The following is a 15,006-nucleotide window of genomic DNA, read 5'->3' as shown; positions in this document are numbered from 1 at the left end:
TGTTATTTCCATGCCCTTTACATTTAAAATGTCTTCTTTTGAACACTGTAAAGTTCACTTGTCATTTTGGAATTAAAGGTGAGGGTGGCAGGGGGAAAGAGCCAAAATAATTGGCTTTTTTGCCAAATTATGCCATTCACCTTGCAGTCTGGAAGTCTTCGTCAAAGCATTTAGAGTGATTTTCATTTTAATTGCCTCCATTTTTGCTGAGATCCTTGCAAAGTTTGGCATGGATCGGAGCTGAGTGATTGCTTCCCCCCCTCACTCTCTGAGCCTATTTTGTTTTGCTAACTCATGTGCCTGCTGCACGCATCACATCTGTGTCCCCTTCTCCTGCCTTGTGCCCCGCAGCGCGATGACATGACAGCGCAGTTTGGCCAGATGAGCTTGAGCCGTCAGTCGTCAGGAGACAACCCCGAGTCGCCCTCCGGCCCCGTGTACCCCTCGCCCATGCTGCAGCAGCCTGCCCAGCAGACGGGCTACATCATGGCCTCCCCGAGCCAGCAGCTTCCCCCCGGAGGCTTCACGGGATCAGGAGCTCCGGTGTCCCAGCAGGTGCTGCAGCCGCCGCCCCAGGGCTTCGTGCAGCAGCCACCGCCACCTGCTCAGGTAGGCAAAGCCCCGCTGCCCCTGGGCACCCTGCCCTTCACAGCATCAGGGAGGGAACAGAAGTTACAGATCGTTTCTTATTTTTCCCCTGCTAAAAGTTTAGCAGATCTTGAGGCAGCAGGGGACTCTGTTGTTTCCTGGGTTCCATCGTATCCTTCCCTCTCTGCAAAACGCTTTCTGAGCATATGTTCGTAGTCCGTGACACATCTGCACATGAATATGAAGGAGGAGGGTGAGTAAATGCCCACGCTCCTCCTTCCCTGTGCAGGTACCAAAAGAGCAAAATGCACATCAGCCCAGGTAGTCGTTAATCATATTTAATTGACTTGAACATGTGAGGTGTCACAGATCAGTAATTTTAACTGTCTTCCTGAAGACTGATTATGTTTTACTGTTCACTACCAAACATCTCTGCTTGTCTCCTGGGTACCCTTACAGAATATTGAAAGTGATTACTGTCAAGAAGTAAAACGCACAGATGACTTTCTGGCCAATTTTCAAGGCATACACATTAAAAAGACAAATTTCTTTATCCAATTATAAATACTTCATTTAAATTCTACTTTAAATGGTATTAATAGCATTTCTCTTGTTTTCATACTATCCTTTGTAAGAAAAAATGTAAAAATAAAGTAAAAAACTTCACCATTTCTTTTAATGTAACTTCATTATAAACCTTCTTGGAAGTGGTTAGTTGGTTGGTTGGTTGGTTTTTGCTTACTGCTTCTCACTGAAAATTTCCACTTATGTTTATTAATGTAATTTGGTATTGACATAGGAATGAAGAATTTTTACTGTTACAGTGTTTTAAGTGGGCTAAGGATCTAGTTAATTAGATCACTAATTAACAGTAAAAGAAATCTGAGGACTATTGGATGCTGACTGTGCAATCCATAATTTCTGTGGTTAAAAAATGTGCAGCTATTTTTTCTGAAAGAAGGCTTGGCAAAAACAAGTTTGAAGGAGATGAAGTTCAGTATAATGTGATTTCTTTTACAAAAAATTGAAAATACTGCTAGAAAAATATCACGAGGAAAATATTTCACAGTTTGCCAAATATAGCAGGTTTGGTGGTTTTTTAAAATTTGGGAGAAAAACATTACCTAAAGAGCAAAATTCCCTAATGAATCCATCTAGATTGTGTGTCCTAAGTATAGGCTGTCCAGGCTTTAGTCCTCATGTACAACCCCCAGGTGCCCTCAGTGTTTTCCAGCATCATTTAATCCAGCCTCAGGACACTTCCTGTGAACCAGGTAACTGTGAGCACCTCCATGTTACAGGCTGCCACCGCAGCAGGCACTGATGTTTCCCGGCTCTGCCAGCCAGGGATTGCTGTGGAGTGGAGTGGGCTGCAGGATGGTGCTGCCTGTCCTGACAGGGACACCACAGCAGCTCCTCACCCCCTCAGGTGACCCCCCCAGTTCACCCTGGGGTCTCTGCTAGACCTGCCTTGGCTGGCCTTGCATAGGCTGCTTTGGGTGGGTTTGCCCCCTGCTCCTGCCCCTGGCTGAGCCTTGCTGTGGGAGCACTGTGTTTCACCCCTGCATGCGCAGCAGGGCACAGGGTTTTCACTCAGCACAGTGCAGTGTTACTTGGTGAAGCTCTTTTCCAAATTAATCCTTATACTGGTGTTACTTAGAGGCAGATTAACTTTTCCACAGGCCAAGTGATGGGGAGGTGCCTTTTCATGTGCAGGCTGCTCTAGGACCAGTATTGGTGTGTCTAATGGTCACCATGTCTCTGTCCATTTTCCAGCTGTTTTCCTCCTATAGTTTAACGCAGTGGAAAGTTAATTGACAGGAGAAAAATATCTTTTGGCTTTGCAAAAGCTTCAGTTATTTCGCTGTGGAATGGTTTGTCCTCGGGGGGAAGTGTAGAAAGGTGAGAAATTCAGTGCTGTCAGGTTCCTCTAGTTCTGCAGATAACATCCATCTCCAGCTTGTTGCTGTTTCAAAAAAATCCTTGTCAGATCCCTGTGGAGGAGGGCATGGCAGGGTTTAGTGTCTGCTGCCCATGCCCCTATCCCTTGAAAGCACAGTGGCCTTGTTCTGCCAGAAGGGAGAGAGGGCAACCACTCTCTGCATCTGCATGCACAGATGGGAGCTTCTGATTCGCATTTCAACTTTTTATTCATTCACTTCAGTCCTAGAAAGTGGTTTGGATACACATTAAGTACATGTAGGGCAAATAGGGAATCCATCCTATAAAAAAATAAGAGGGAATCCCTGGGAAATAGTAGATCTTCTGCCCTGGGAGCTTAGCTTTCTGTACATGGGCAGATAGATCCCAAATCCTCGTCCTGCTCGTGGCACAGCTTCTCTGTGGCAGTGGCTTTGTCAGTCTGAGTCAGCTTTGTTACTCTTTGGGGCCTAGATGCAATAGTGAGGCTGCTCTCAGACACCATAGCAGGTGGTCTGAGGCAGGCTCTGAGAAAAAAGAAAGCATTAAAGACGGTAATGGAAGCAAAACATTATATGATGCATTAATCAATGCAATGCAATCAATGTAAAAGCACTTTTATATCTTAAATGTTGCTATTGAATTTATACCAGTATAAAAGTGGCATGACTTTAATGGCTAATTAGTTCCTGTAAATGCTCTGCTGATAAGGTTGGCTGTGATACCCTGAATGCTGTTGGAAAATAGCAGTGAAAATTTGGGTGGAGATTCTGTGAGTGTGATAATTTCCTGTGGGAGCTGAAAGGAGGAGAAAAAAATGCTTCAAGCCTACACATCCAATAGTACTAATTTAAATTAGTAGCTTTTCTATTAAAGTTCAGTTAAATGTGGGTCTACAGCTGCTCCCCAAGATTCTTTCTCCCAGTCTGTATTAAAGCAGAAGCAGACTGAGTTTGAAATGACCTGCCTAAGAAGTGGTGAAAGAAGCCTTTGGGGTTTTTTTTGCTTCCTATTTCATCACAGGTATCCCCCAGCTTGACAACAAAGTCATCATTTAATAAACTGAAAATAAGGATTTCTGCTTCTTCAGCCAATTAGGAAAAAAATGAAAAACAAAACAAACAAACAAAAAACAAAACAAAAAAAAAGACCAAAAAAAACCCCAAAAAAAGACCCCAACAACAACAAAGAAACCAACCCAAATCCCAAATATTACCCAGCGTTTTCTGAAAGGGATTTTTAGCAGCAAATGCCAGTTTGCTTTCTGTCATGGATATTGAACCTATATATATTTGCTTTCTTTGTTTTCAGTTTTCTTCTCTTCCTGATAGTTTTTCTGTAGCACTTATGGACCAAATACTTTAACAAGGGTCCACATTCTGCTTTGTAGTACTTTATCAATGGTGCCTGTCTTCGCCTCTGCAAATGAAGAAGTGGAAAAAAATATGAATATTATGTCAATGGAAAAGGGATATCCTCCCTGAAAAGTTATTTTCACCTCTGACTCATTCTGGAAGGTATACTGGCAAAATGATATCCAAAAGTGAGATGGCAGGAATTCTTGGAGAGGCCTGGAGATGTAATTAACATGTTGAAGGATTTTTCACTTGAATTAGTTTTGTGTCATCATTAATTTTGTGTCATCTTTAATCATCTGACTCTTTGCAGAAGCCTTCTCCTTGAGAGTCTGTAATGACCCTAAGACAAAATCTGTATTCATATCATATTTCCTCTAGGAAACTTGTTATGAAGAAGGTTGGGGAGTCACTGCAAATGAGCAGGGCTTTCCTTGATGATCTTTGAAAATTATAATGGAGGACATCTTACAAGGCGCTTTTTTTTTTTTTTTGTTACCTGCTACTGTAATTATTATTGAGGGTGCAGGGAGGAAGGGAAAAGACCTTGAAGAATGACTGATCCCTGTCAGTTAGATATTGGGAAGAAATGGCACCTTCATGTATCCGTGCATCACTGGGGTTTCTCTTTTCTTCACTGCCATTTGTGTGGCTGTATCAGTGGCATTAGCAGTGGTGTCAGCAGCTGGATGGAGGTGCTAGTCCAGACCTGTCTGGATATCAGCACTGTTAAGAGAGGGTAGAGTACCAGTCCAATGGCTGAATCGAACTGTAAGCCAGTAGAGGGGCAGTTTATGAAAGTAAAATCATCCTGAACTGTGTCTAGACTCCTGACCCTGCCATGAGGAAATAAACAAAAATAAACAGAGTACCGGTGAATTTCATGGGTGCTGCTGGAGAGCCGCCAGGGAGACACCCAGCCCCATAATGGCTCCAGGCTGTTCTGTATGGACAGAACAAAGCAGGAAACCAATGCTGCACTGAGTCTCTGCACATTATCTAGGGACTAAGCGCATTAGAAAGAGGAGAAAGTAATGTCTGACTGTGCCATTTCATGAGTGTCTCTGAAATGACACGCCCAGTCCTGTTGCAATTTAAGTTAAAGTGTTGTATAGGAAAGAAAAACTAGAATGCAGGGGAATGGTCAGCCTACAAACAAGGTAATTATTAAAAATCATACTAAAAATTATTTTTCACAGTGTCAAGAATTAAGACCAAAAATTGTGCTTTTAGACTAAAAGAGGTGGCATTTATTTCGGTTATAGTCTTAGAAGTGCATTTTTTTGGTAAATTTATTTTAGTTTTAGGGTAACCATACAGCTTCATTGGCATGCCTGTTAGTGCCATGGAAACCTTCTGGTTCTGTAAATAAAATGTTTTACAAGCAAAAGGTTGAAGGTTGGATTGTGCATTTCACATGGGAATTCAACTCAAGTATAATTTGGTATGTTGGCTGGCTGCTACAGAAATGTAATGTTTTTTGTTGAAGAGCACATAAGTAAACGTTTTAGTAACACTGATGTGATGAGAAGGTAAAAAATTCAAGAGGATCAGAGCAGATGATGTAAGTGATACTTGTTATCTCTGATCCCTCTAATTCCACTGCTCACCAAAGTAGAATCAGAAAGGAAAAATGACATTTCAACTACTGACACAGAGATGTACTCAAGATAAATGAGAATGGATCCTTCCAAGCCCCTCAAGCATAAAAGACCTATTTTAGATCATGTCTATATTTTACACCAAGCCCTTCTTTTAATGTGTGAGCTTTTAAAAAACAAACCTGCCCCCTCACCCAACAAAAACGAAGCTAACAAAAGCAAAAACAACAACAAAACACACATAGACACAAAACTAAAAGAACAAATCCCATCAAAAGCCAAACCTCTTGTTTCCATGTCATGTGTGCATAACTACTGTCCAATTCTTTAATTAATCTTTATAAGTGAAATATTTTTTTTTACCCTTCTACTACTAACATTTTTTTCATGCTGATAGATTGTGCTCTCATAAACTTTTAAGTGGGTTGCATAACAAATGTACTCCAATGAATTGAGAAAATGAGAGCAAGGGAAAGAACCCTTTGACTAATGCTGAGGTTTCTTTTGTGTGGTAAAAATAAAGGAGTGTATGCTTCAGTGTATATATTTTTTTGATCAGCTGGTTCAACTATAAACCTGACTTCAAAACTTAGATTCTTCAGGTTATGTTTTAAGGTTAATACCAACTGAATCATTTCCAAAGAGAAAATTCTTATTGTTGCCAAATGCTCATGTTGTTTTAAATATCTAGGGGCTTGTCTGCACTGGAAAATGAGGAAGTGGAGGGTAGATAAAATAAATCCTTTAAGTGATATTAAGCTGCTGGCAGGATAAGTGAGAGCATTTCCACAGGGGTTTAATATTCCTTGGTTTGTAGAATATGTTAATAGAAAATGAAGAATATTTGAAAGAATGTCTGTTCTGTTCCCCTGCTCCAAGGCTGGATCAAATATCTGCATTGACTTGACTTAGAGTGGGTCTCCTCATTTCTTTCAAGCCTCTTGTAGCAGAGTGTTGCTGAGAGCAACCAGCTGTCCACGAGATGAGTTTATCACACTAAACTTTTCTAATCCACAGTTTATGCTGCTTAAAGAATGATTTTGTGCCTTAAATGTGTGGGCCCACCTTCCTATTCCTTGTGGCTTTTCTTTGCAGAGAAACAAATTCTTATTGGTGGTGTCCATTCTACAAAGGCATTTTGGTTTTGTTACATTAGTCACTGACAAAACAAATGGCAGGCACTACCCATTAGGTGTCACTTGGTATTGTCTGGAGGGAGGGTAGCTTACAGCATTTTCCAGTCAAAACCTTGTTTTTCTCATACTTGTTTGACTTGGCTGATGTATGCAGAGAGAGGGGGGGAAAAATCAATTGTTTGAAAAGAAAATTAATAGAAAAAGAAATTAACACCCATCCTTGAGGAATGGATGGGTGTTCAGCCTCTTGATTGACAGATGCTGTTGACTGTCAGTTGGTCTGCAGGGTTAACTTCACTGACACTGCCCAGTCCAGCTTTGTTAATCCTAACCCTTCTCCCACCACAGTTACCCATTCAGTAGGCTTCTATTTGCCCAAATAGCAATCCATAGCCTATTCTTGTCTAGTCTTTTGTGTCTATGCCATTTTTTTTCCTCATCTGAGACTGGGTATTTTCCAAGGAGAATTTCTGATCTCTCTTAAGATGTTCTAGCAGTCGTTTTCTTTACTCTGCTAACTTTATGGATGATCAAATTGAATGATCTGTATCAGGAATATTTCTTCCATGCAGATAAAAGTTCTTGTTTTTGCATGAAAAAAAATAAAATCATTTGGTCTGACTCTGTGCATATGTCTGTGTAGGATAAATGCTATGCACAAAGTGAGAAAAAAATTTTATGAAGAAATGCTGACTGCTGTGGCAGAAGTTGAGAGAGAAGCAATGTTCTCCCAAGCCTGTATCCCTCTGCCGTCTGTTCATACCATACATTGCCAAACTCTATCAGATGCCTAAAGTATCCCTGACAGCTGAAAATGAAAATTTTTGAGTGCTTTGAACTTGTGAAGGGTCAGTTGGAAGCTGTTTAACTGAAATGTCTCTGTAACAGTGGTGTGGCATATATAGGAAAAAATCTTTTCCTGCCGTCACCATCATCTCACCTGTGTGATAAGGAGATGTAGTACACGTTTCTCTGTAATAACAGTAATAATAGAAGAAAAAAGATGTCCATTTAGCAGAACTTCCTGACTTAATGCCTATCCTCAGCTCCTGCAAGAAAACAACTATGATTATTTTTTGAACTGTGATTGTTTTCACAACAAGAGCAAGAAAGGCTTTAGAGGGAAATGTTCATGTAAGGAGGGATGTACATGTTAAACAGAAGCATCAATCTGATCATTTCCTTACAAGTGTTAGGGGTGCACACACTCCATCTTGCTCTCCACCATGTTTCTATGTATTTGTGCTCCAAGCCATTCCTCCTTGCTTTGATTGGACCATTTTCTCCAGGGTTCCTTTAATGGTTCAGCATGCTGTCTGTATGTGTTATGTTGATATGGAAGGTGTTGTTTGCATCTATTTTTCTGCAGCTTTCGGTATGTTACTATGATAAAATGTTACTGTGATATTTTTTTCTTTGGTATATATATGTAGTTTTTTATGGATCCTATGTTTTTTTCTCTTTAAATTAACATTCTTTTGTTTTTTCCTATTTTTCAAAGTATCTGAAAATAAATGTGGGCACTTGTAGTCCTTTTCCTAGCACAGCTGAAAGCAAGCAGCGATTCTTGAAGAGACAGGAGGCAAACCTCTTCTCTTGAATGCCATTACCACTAATATGCTTGATTTGAACTTCTGCTCCCCCTCCCTGTTTTGTTTTACTTTATGAATCTTTGATCTCTAGAGTTTACTGTTCTCTTTCTTTGCAGATGCCAGTGTATTATTACCCATCTGGTCAGTACCCTACCTCAACAACTCAGCAGTACAGACCCATTGCCTCAGTTCAGTACAACGCACAGCGGAGTCAACAGATCCCCCAGACTGCCCAGCAAGCAGGTATGTACATCTGTACTCATTTCTTCAGCTGCTCACAGTGCCTTTGCAGGTGAAACCTGTTGGTTGTGCTCTAACTGAACAGCAGAGGAGAAACCTGATTGCTGTTCTGTTTGAAAATACAGTGGAAATTAGAAATTGAGAAATGTTTTGCTTGGACATCCCGAGCAATGGAAGAGCAGGGGTTGCATCCTCCATCCCTGCTGTCCTGCATGCAGTGTCCTCAGTGTCCATGCTCCAAGTGCTGGACACAGAGAGAGCTGAGAGGGCGCTGATGTGAGCAGTCACAGTGCACCTTCAAGCCACCCATTGTGGTTGCCCTCTGCCATGGGAGCTCCTCAAGTGTCTGTAGTGCCCTACGTGGGTGGCAGGCCTGCAGTGAGGCAGAAGGGGCCGGTGGTTCTCCACAGCTTGTGCTGTGCCTGTGCCAAGGAGCGGCAGGGCTGTGCGCGGTTGGCGCCGCGGGGAGCGGCTGCCCGCAGCAGTGCGGCTGGAAGGGGGGCCGTTACACTGTAAGAGAGTGAGTAGCAGGTCTCACAGTGAACCGGTCTCTTTTCCTGCTGTGTCACGCCACCCCGCATCACTCCAGAGTGACAGGGACAGAGGGGGAGCTGGGCTGGTGCGTGTTGGGAGAGAGCAGGAATTGTGGTTGTCAAGGAGTCGTCGCATGTCAAGGGAATAAACAATTCTGGTGTTGGAGATTTTTTAAATTTATTTATTTCCTGTCTGTTTCTTTAGTGCACACCTTCCCTCATAGGGTGTCTCAAACAGTAACTCCAGGCATAAGGGGAGGAGGTGGAGGGGTGAGTTTTGTTTTTCCAGATGTGCCAGCTAGAACAAAGCATTCATCATTCCATCTCAGTTTGGCAGAAATCCTTTAGAATGGCAAAGCAGATTCCCTGCAATATCCTTGATATGGAAGTCATTTAAGATGCAAGTCAAGAGCCCAGACATGAGATGTGAACAAGACTTATGGGGTCATCCAGCTTGTCTACCTATCTCCGTAATGTGACTGCTGGCAATTTTGTTCCACTCTCTCAGGCGCTCAGGGAGACAAAGACATGGCAAACACAGCTATAACTAAGCAATTCATTACTTTTTTTTTATGCTGTTCTGTGTTCTAATAAAATTGGTGACATTTTGGTCAGTGTCAGTGGTGACTGACTGTGTCTGCTTTCATACCTTTATATTATACATTCCTGAGAGAGAAGAGGGTGAAGTATTGCACAAAGGTCATCTGTCTCTTCTAGCTTCTCCTGCCTGACAGTCTGGTACCATATTTATTATCTCTATATAGTAGATCCTTGAAACAAAGTGCAAATCAACTTAGATGACTTTACCTAGATCTACTGTGTTGTTATAAAACCATATTTATCAGTTTAATGCTACATCTATAGCCTAGTGGAGAATATGGTAAGTGATATGCACAAGAGATGGTCTGACGTATGAGTGATGTTCCGGAGAAGATCCAGCTGGGTGAAAATCCTAGTTTTAAAGATATACTGTAGCACAGGAGCTGTTGAGTGCAGACAAATGCAGAGATGCAAATGCTAATTTTGTTTCAGTGTTTACTGCATTGTTTTCCTTACATGTTTGGAAAACACGAGTCAAGGAGTTTGTGTAAAATCTCTAGCGCATCGGTCTTTCCCTGCAATCCGCTCTTTGAGCTGCCTGCTCAGTTGGAAGTATTATTTTTATCTCTTGTTTAAAAATGAAAACATTGTGTCTACAGTTTAGACTCCCTGCTGTGGTGATGATTTTAAGTGTTTAGCTATTCTCAGATCTTGAGACATGTCTGAGAACAATTTTGCACACTAGTTCATCCCTTTGGCCTCTGATACATCCTTTTTCCTAGTCACGGTCCCAGCGTGTGGTAAGTGTGACAGGAAGCAGATTGCAGTTCTCTACAGGTCTTGTTTTGGAGGTGGTGTAAGAATCGTTCAGATTTACTGCATCTCTTGGTATTTGGGAAACAAATAGCTGTGTATGACCAGAAAATAGCAATCCACAAGGAAGTGTTTCAGACTTCCATTTTCCTTCCCACACAGACTTAGCTTCAGATCAGCACATGAGGAGCCAGGGATAGCCAGGGGCCCGAACAAGAAGCTATGATGGAAAATAGTGTTTGTGAAACAGAGTGTAGTATGGGAATATTCAGGATGGGAAGGGTGAACAGATGGGAAGGAGGCAGATGAAACGATGATTTCTGAAATGGTTTCCCCAAAGACCTCACATCACTTGCTGCTGCTTCGGAGAGAGGACGGCTGCGGTGCAGGCCGGCCCAGGGGAGCCCCGCTGGACCTGCCGCAGGGCGAGCAAGGAGGCAACCTCAGCCTGGCAGCTCAGGAAATACTTTATTAAAATTAAAAATTTGCCTGCTTGGAGGAGCTTGTGGAAGCTTTCAAAGCAACAACAAGGAGTTCAGATCTTACTTCCCCTACTTTGGGATGCAGAGGTGAAAGTTTCATCTAATGTTAGCGATTTGTTTTCATTTTTGTTAGTAAAGGTCTCTTCAGGATGAAGCGATATTGATGACTTTTACAGCAAACAGCTAAAGCAAAATATCTGCACAGCATCTGTGGTGGCTGAGGGAGCCTGTACTCTCTCGTGGCTCTGGAAGAAGAGTAATATTGAGTTAAAATGGCTCCAGGGCAGAAAAAAGGATGACCTCACCTAAAATTAGATTAGAGCTCTGGCAGCAATAAATCATTTGGAGAGAAGGCTGAAAACATTTTGTGTCTTTATTTACCCTTTTTATTTTTATTTGCCTAAGTGCTGGCTTATGTGAGAACCTAAGTGACCCATTTCTGGCAGAAGCCTAGTACAGTGTCCTCCATGCAGATTTTTGTGCAAATGTCTGCCATTTGAATTATGTTCATTTCTGTTTGAGCCAAAATGTGGTATCAGTGTAAACAGAAATACTTTTGTTTCACTCATGCCATTGCTGCTCTTCTTCGTTATGCTTTTTCTGCACCATTTTCATGTTCTGAACTGCTCAGTGCAAAGTGTTGCCATTGGGTTGGGGCCAGGGTTGAGTTGGTGTCTGTCACACCATGTCATACGTACAATGTGATAGGTGGATTCTTAAGGTGTGTTCAGGCAGGTATTCTCAAAAACAGTATGCTCATTTTTCAAACCATTTGGGTACGTTGCTGTTTAAACCATTTCTGCCCTCTGTAACAGGTGATACTGTGGAGTGCCCAGTTTTGGGAGCACATGGAAGAAAATATTATTTTTGTATTTGCATCTAGCAGTGCTCTGTAAATTGCATGTCTGGCATCATCAGTATTTCATTCTTCAGTAATTATCTCTATTTTGATAGACTGATCCTAGTTACTGTCTGAGTAGAAAAATAGAGATGTATTGATGATAAATCAGTAATTATTTCTATTTTGTCATGACAGAAGAAGTCAGCAATGTTTTATTTTATATCTGTGTCTCTATTTTCTCCTATTTTAGCAAATGCTGAGCACTTGGAGGACTTTTCATCTCTGAAGTGCTTCATAAGTATGAGCTGGATAAATACATGAGTATTTTCCTCGGATATGCAACTCATATTGCTGTTCACAAATGAACAAGCTGCAACAAATTACATTATTTTTTTTCTTCTCTAGTTCATTGTTGTGTGTTTGCCTCATGTTCCAGATAATTTCAGAGTGCAACAGAAATTTTATGGATAAAATAATATTTATCTTCTTGCTTGAGCCTAGTTCTAAGAGACTGTAAGCTTGATTCATCATGCACTTGTAAGGTAAATGTCTGTGGAGTGTGTTTTGCATCAGCAATGAAATAATCTTTTGAGGAGATTAAAACAGATCTTTAGTATATCTTTATGTAGCTATAGTACTTTGATAATAAGTTTTCCTGCCAAAACCTTACACTATAATATTTGCAAACAAAATAAGATGGTATTTGACATAATTTGTTTTTCTGTAATTTCTGGCGATTAATGTAATGATGTTAGGATTTCTCATATATTCAAGAATCAACAAATAATGCCATTATAACCTGTTTCAGGTCCCCAATATCAGGAAAAGACTCAGAGAGAATAGGAAATCTCTCTATTTTTTTCCTAAAAGCAACACATTTGCTTGTGTACAGTAGGCAAAGAAAGTCCTAATATGAGAAAAATATATATCTGAACATTGTTTGGGTGTACAGTCCTTTCTTAACCAGTGTTCATGGATTTTCTGTAAACAGCAAGTGTTTGTCTTGAAGAAAAGGTTCCTGATGGAGAGCAGTATTATAAGCCTTTACAGCTTCCAGTAAAGTAGAAGAGGTAATTGTCGCTTAAATGCACCTCTGAAACAAATTTTAAGTGAAGGCAAAATGTACTTAACAGAGTCCATAAATTTTTTAGGTAGGCATCAGAGTCAAATAGACAATGAAATACTGAATTTTTGCTTAATTTAATCATTTCAGTGTCAGCATAATTGAAGAGTGTTAACTTCAAGCCTCTTTTATCCTCTTTGTCTTCTGAAAGCATTTGTCACTATAAGCTGATACTTAGTGGGAAAAAAAAATGGGGGAAGGGAAATGTGCAGCACTAAAAACAAAATTGGTTTGTTATCATGGTCATTAGAGAACCTTATAAAGAAAGATTGCTGCTTTCTACCTTCATTAGCAACCTGACAGGAGCTCATGGTCCATGATGGATTTGTTTGTATAATTCTGTCTATAATTTCACTGCTTATATAAACATAAACAACTTCAATTTTTAAGTATCTAATTTTCTGAGGAAACTGTTTCTCTAACAGTAATTGCTCACTGTGTTATTGAAATGGATTTGTAGGGAAGGTGTCCATCTGTGTTCAGTGCTATTCTTTTCAGCAGATACTGCTGCTCCTAAAAAGCAGTGAATCACAAGGGGGGTGAATCTCATTTTCACAGAGGCTTGACAGGAATAGGAGGCACAGAGTCCTACTGTTCTAGATACATAAATATAGTGCTGTGCTCATTAATGTTGATGGAAGGCTTTGAAATTTATAAGAATTTAGTGAAATAGTATGACCAGATCAAGAAGGAATTTGGAGCAATTTCAGTCGGACTAAGTTAAAAATTGTCATCTTGAAGTGATCCACACTGATGTTATTAGTTTCTGTTCAAGTATTTTATGTTTAAATTATCCAGAAGCTTAGAGCTTTACCTACAAGCATGCTTCCATTTAGACAGGATGTCTCATCCTGGGAGGATGTCAGGTAGCCCATGCTACCTGAAATTTTGTGCTCTGGATTTCATTCTTCTTACTGCCTGAGGAGGATGCTGTGAACAAATAGTTCATTCAAGACTTTTTCAGAAGGTTCCTGAATGAGTCAGGATTCAGGATTAATTTTTTTTTTCAAAATCTAATCTTAAAACCACTAATCCTTTTGTCTTCCTGACTTTATGCAATAGTGCTGCACCAGTACTGAACCAGCATTCAACTTTATAGAATATCTGTAATTTAAATTAGTAGCAAAATTAATACTATCACACTTCCTACAGCATACCTGACTCTGAAAATTAAAAGATGAAATTACTTTTGTCAGAAAGCTTTGTTAGTCCTCAAATGACTTGTTTAATTATTCAGCATTCACACCAGGAGAGGGGAAGTATTGAGTGAAGAGAACACTGGTAGGTTCAGCAGCTACAATGGTCTTAAGACAGACACTTATTTCTGGTTTTCTTTCAAGGCATCACAAGTTGTATTCAACTTCTCTAATGCTAATTGGAGTTTAAGCCATTTATGATGGCATTTCTAGTGTTTCAAAGTAAAATACAAATTTTTTTAATTTTAATTTTGTTGTAGAGAATGTGTTAGTCTCATGTTAGTTAATACACAGGAGCAACAGAGAGAGAGGAATATTTCTAACAGTGTTGTACAGTAGACAGAACTTCAAATAGCCTTTGTAAAAATTACAGAGATAATGGAAATAACACAGTAAGGTATTCAACAATGTCTACAAAGAATCTTTGTATTTCTGGCTTTTCTTTGCCAAAAAGAGTCATACATCATCTCTGCTGCTAATTCTGTGTTGGATCAATGTGCAGCGCTCCCACTTCTTGCGGTGGAATTTTCCAGCACTGAATAATTGAGAGGTTTATATTGTAGTCCTTGAGAGCAAAGGCAGATTTCATTTTTTTTTTTTTTTTTTCGTGTTCTGATACCATCCTGCCATTGGCAGAACTAGTGGAGCCCCGCCATTGACAGAAATGCTAGAAAGCCTTTCTGCAGGGACAGAGGCCATCTCCAGCTCTGCTTCAGGCACGCTGCACACAGGGGGTCTGTAGACTTTAGGGCTCACTTCTCTGTAGCTATTCTGCAGATGAAAGCATGCAGTGGAATGCAGAAGTGGAGGGCTTTTGGGTCTCAGCTAATAATGGAAAAAACTCTGAATGTACAGCAGAGATCTGCACTGCGGGAAGGAAGAGCAGGGAGAGCTTTTGCCTCACAGTTGCTATTGATTGAGGGTTTAAGAATTGAAGCACACTTTGCAGTTGTAAAACTCCATAGAACAGGAGACATATTTAGATTGGGAGGCAGTAAAAGAATCATGTGTGAGTATGCTGGAGGAAGGGGTCACAGTGTGTGTTC

General features: G+C 40.5%; 1 protein-coding gene across 18 annotated transcripts in view; it reads left to right on the top strand.

The window, feature by feature from the left end:
* ARPP21 (cAMP regulated phosphoprotein 21) overlaps positions 1–15,006 on the top strand; it is a 145,775-nt gene that overhangs the window by 100,831 nt on the left and 29,938 nt on the right. For all 18 annotated transcript variants that reach the window (XM_058819961.1, XM_058820025.1, XM_058819994.1 and 15 more), the window contains 2 exons: positions 352–609; positions 8,309–8,435. In XM_058819961.1, the coding sequence (XP_058675944.1) occupies positions 352–609; positions 8,309–8,435 (385 nt within the window). The remainder of the gene's footprint in view (positions 1–351; positions 610–8,308; positions 8,436–15,006) is intronic.

This window comes from Ammospiza caudacuta, chromosome 1 (assembly GCF_027887145.1).
Source record: "Ammospiza caudacuta isolate bAmmCau1 chromosome 1, bAmmCau1.pri, whole genome shotgun sequence".
Lineage (NCBI taxonomy): Eukaryota > Metazoa > Chordata > Aves > Passeriformes > Passerellidae > Ammospiza > Ammospiza caudacuta.
Note: the sequence above shows the minus strand (reverse complement) of the source record. Positions and strands in the feature narration are given on the sequence as shown.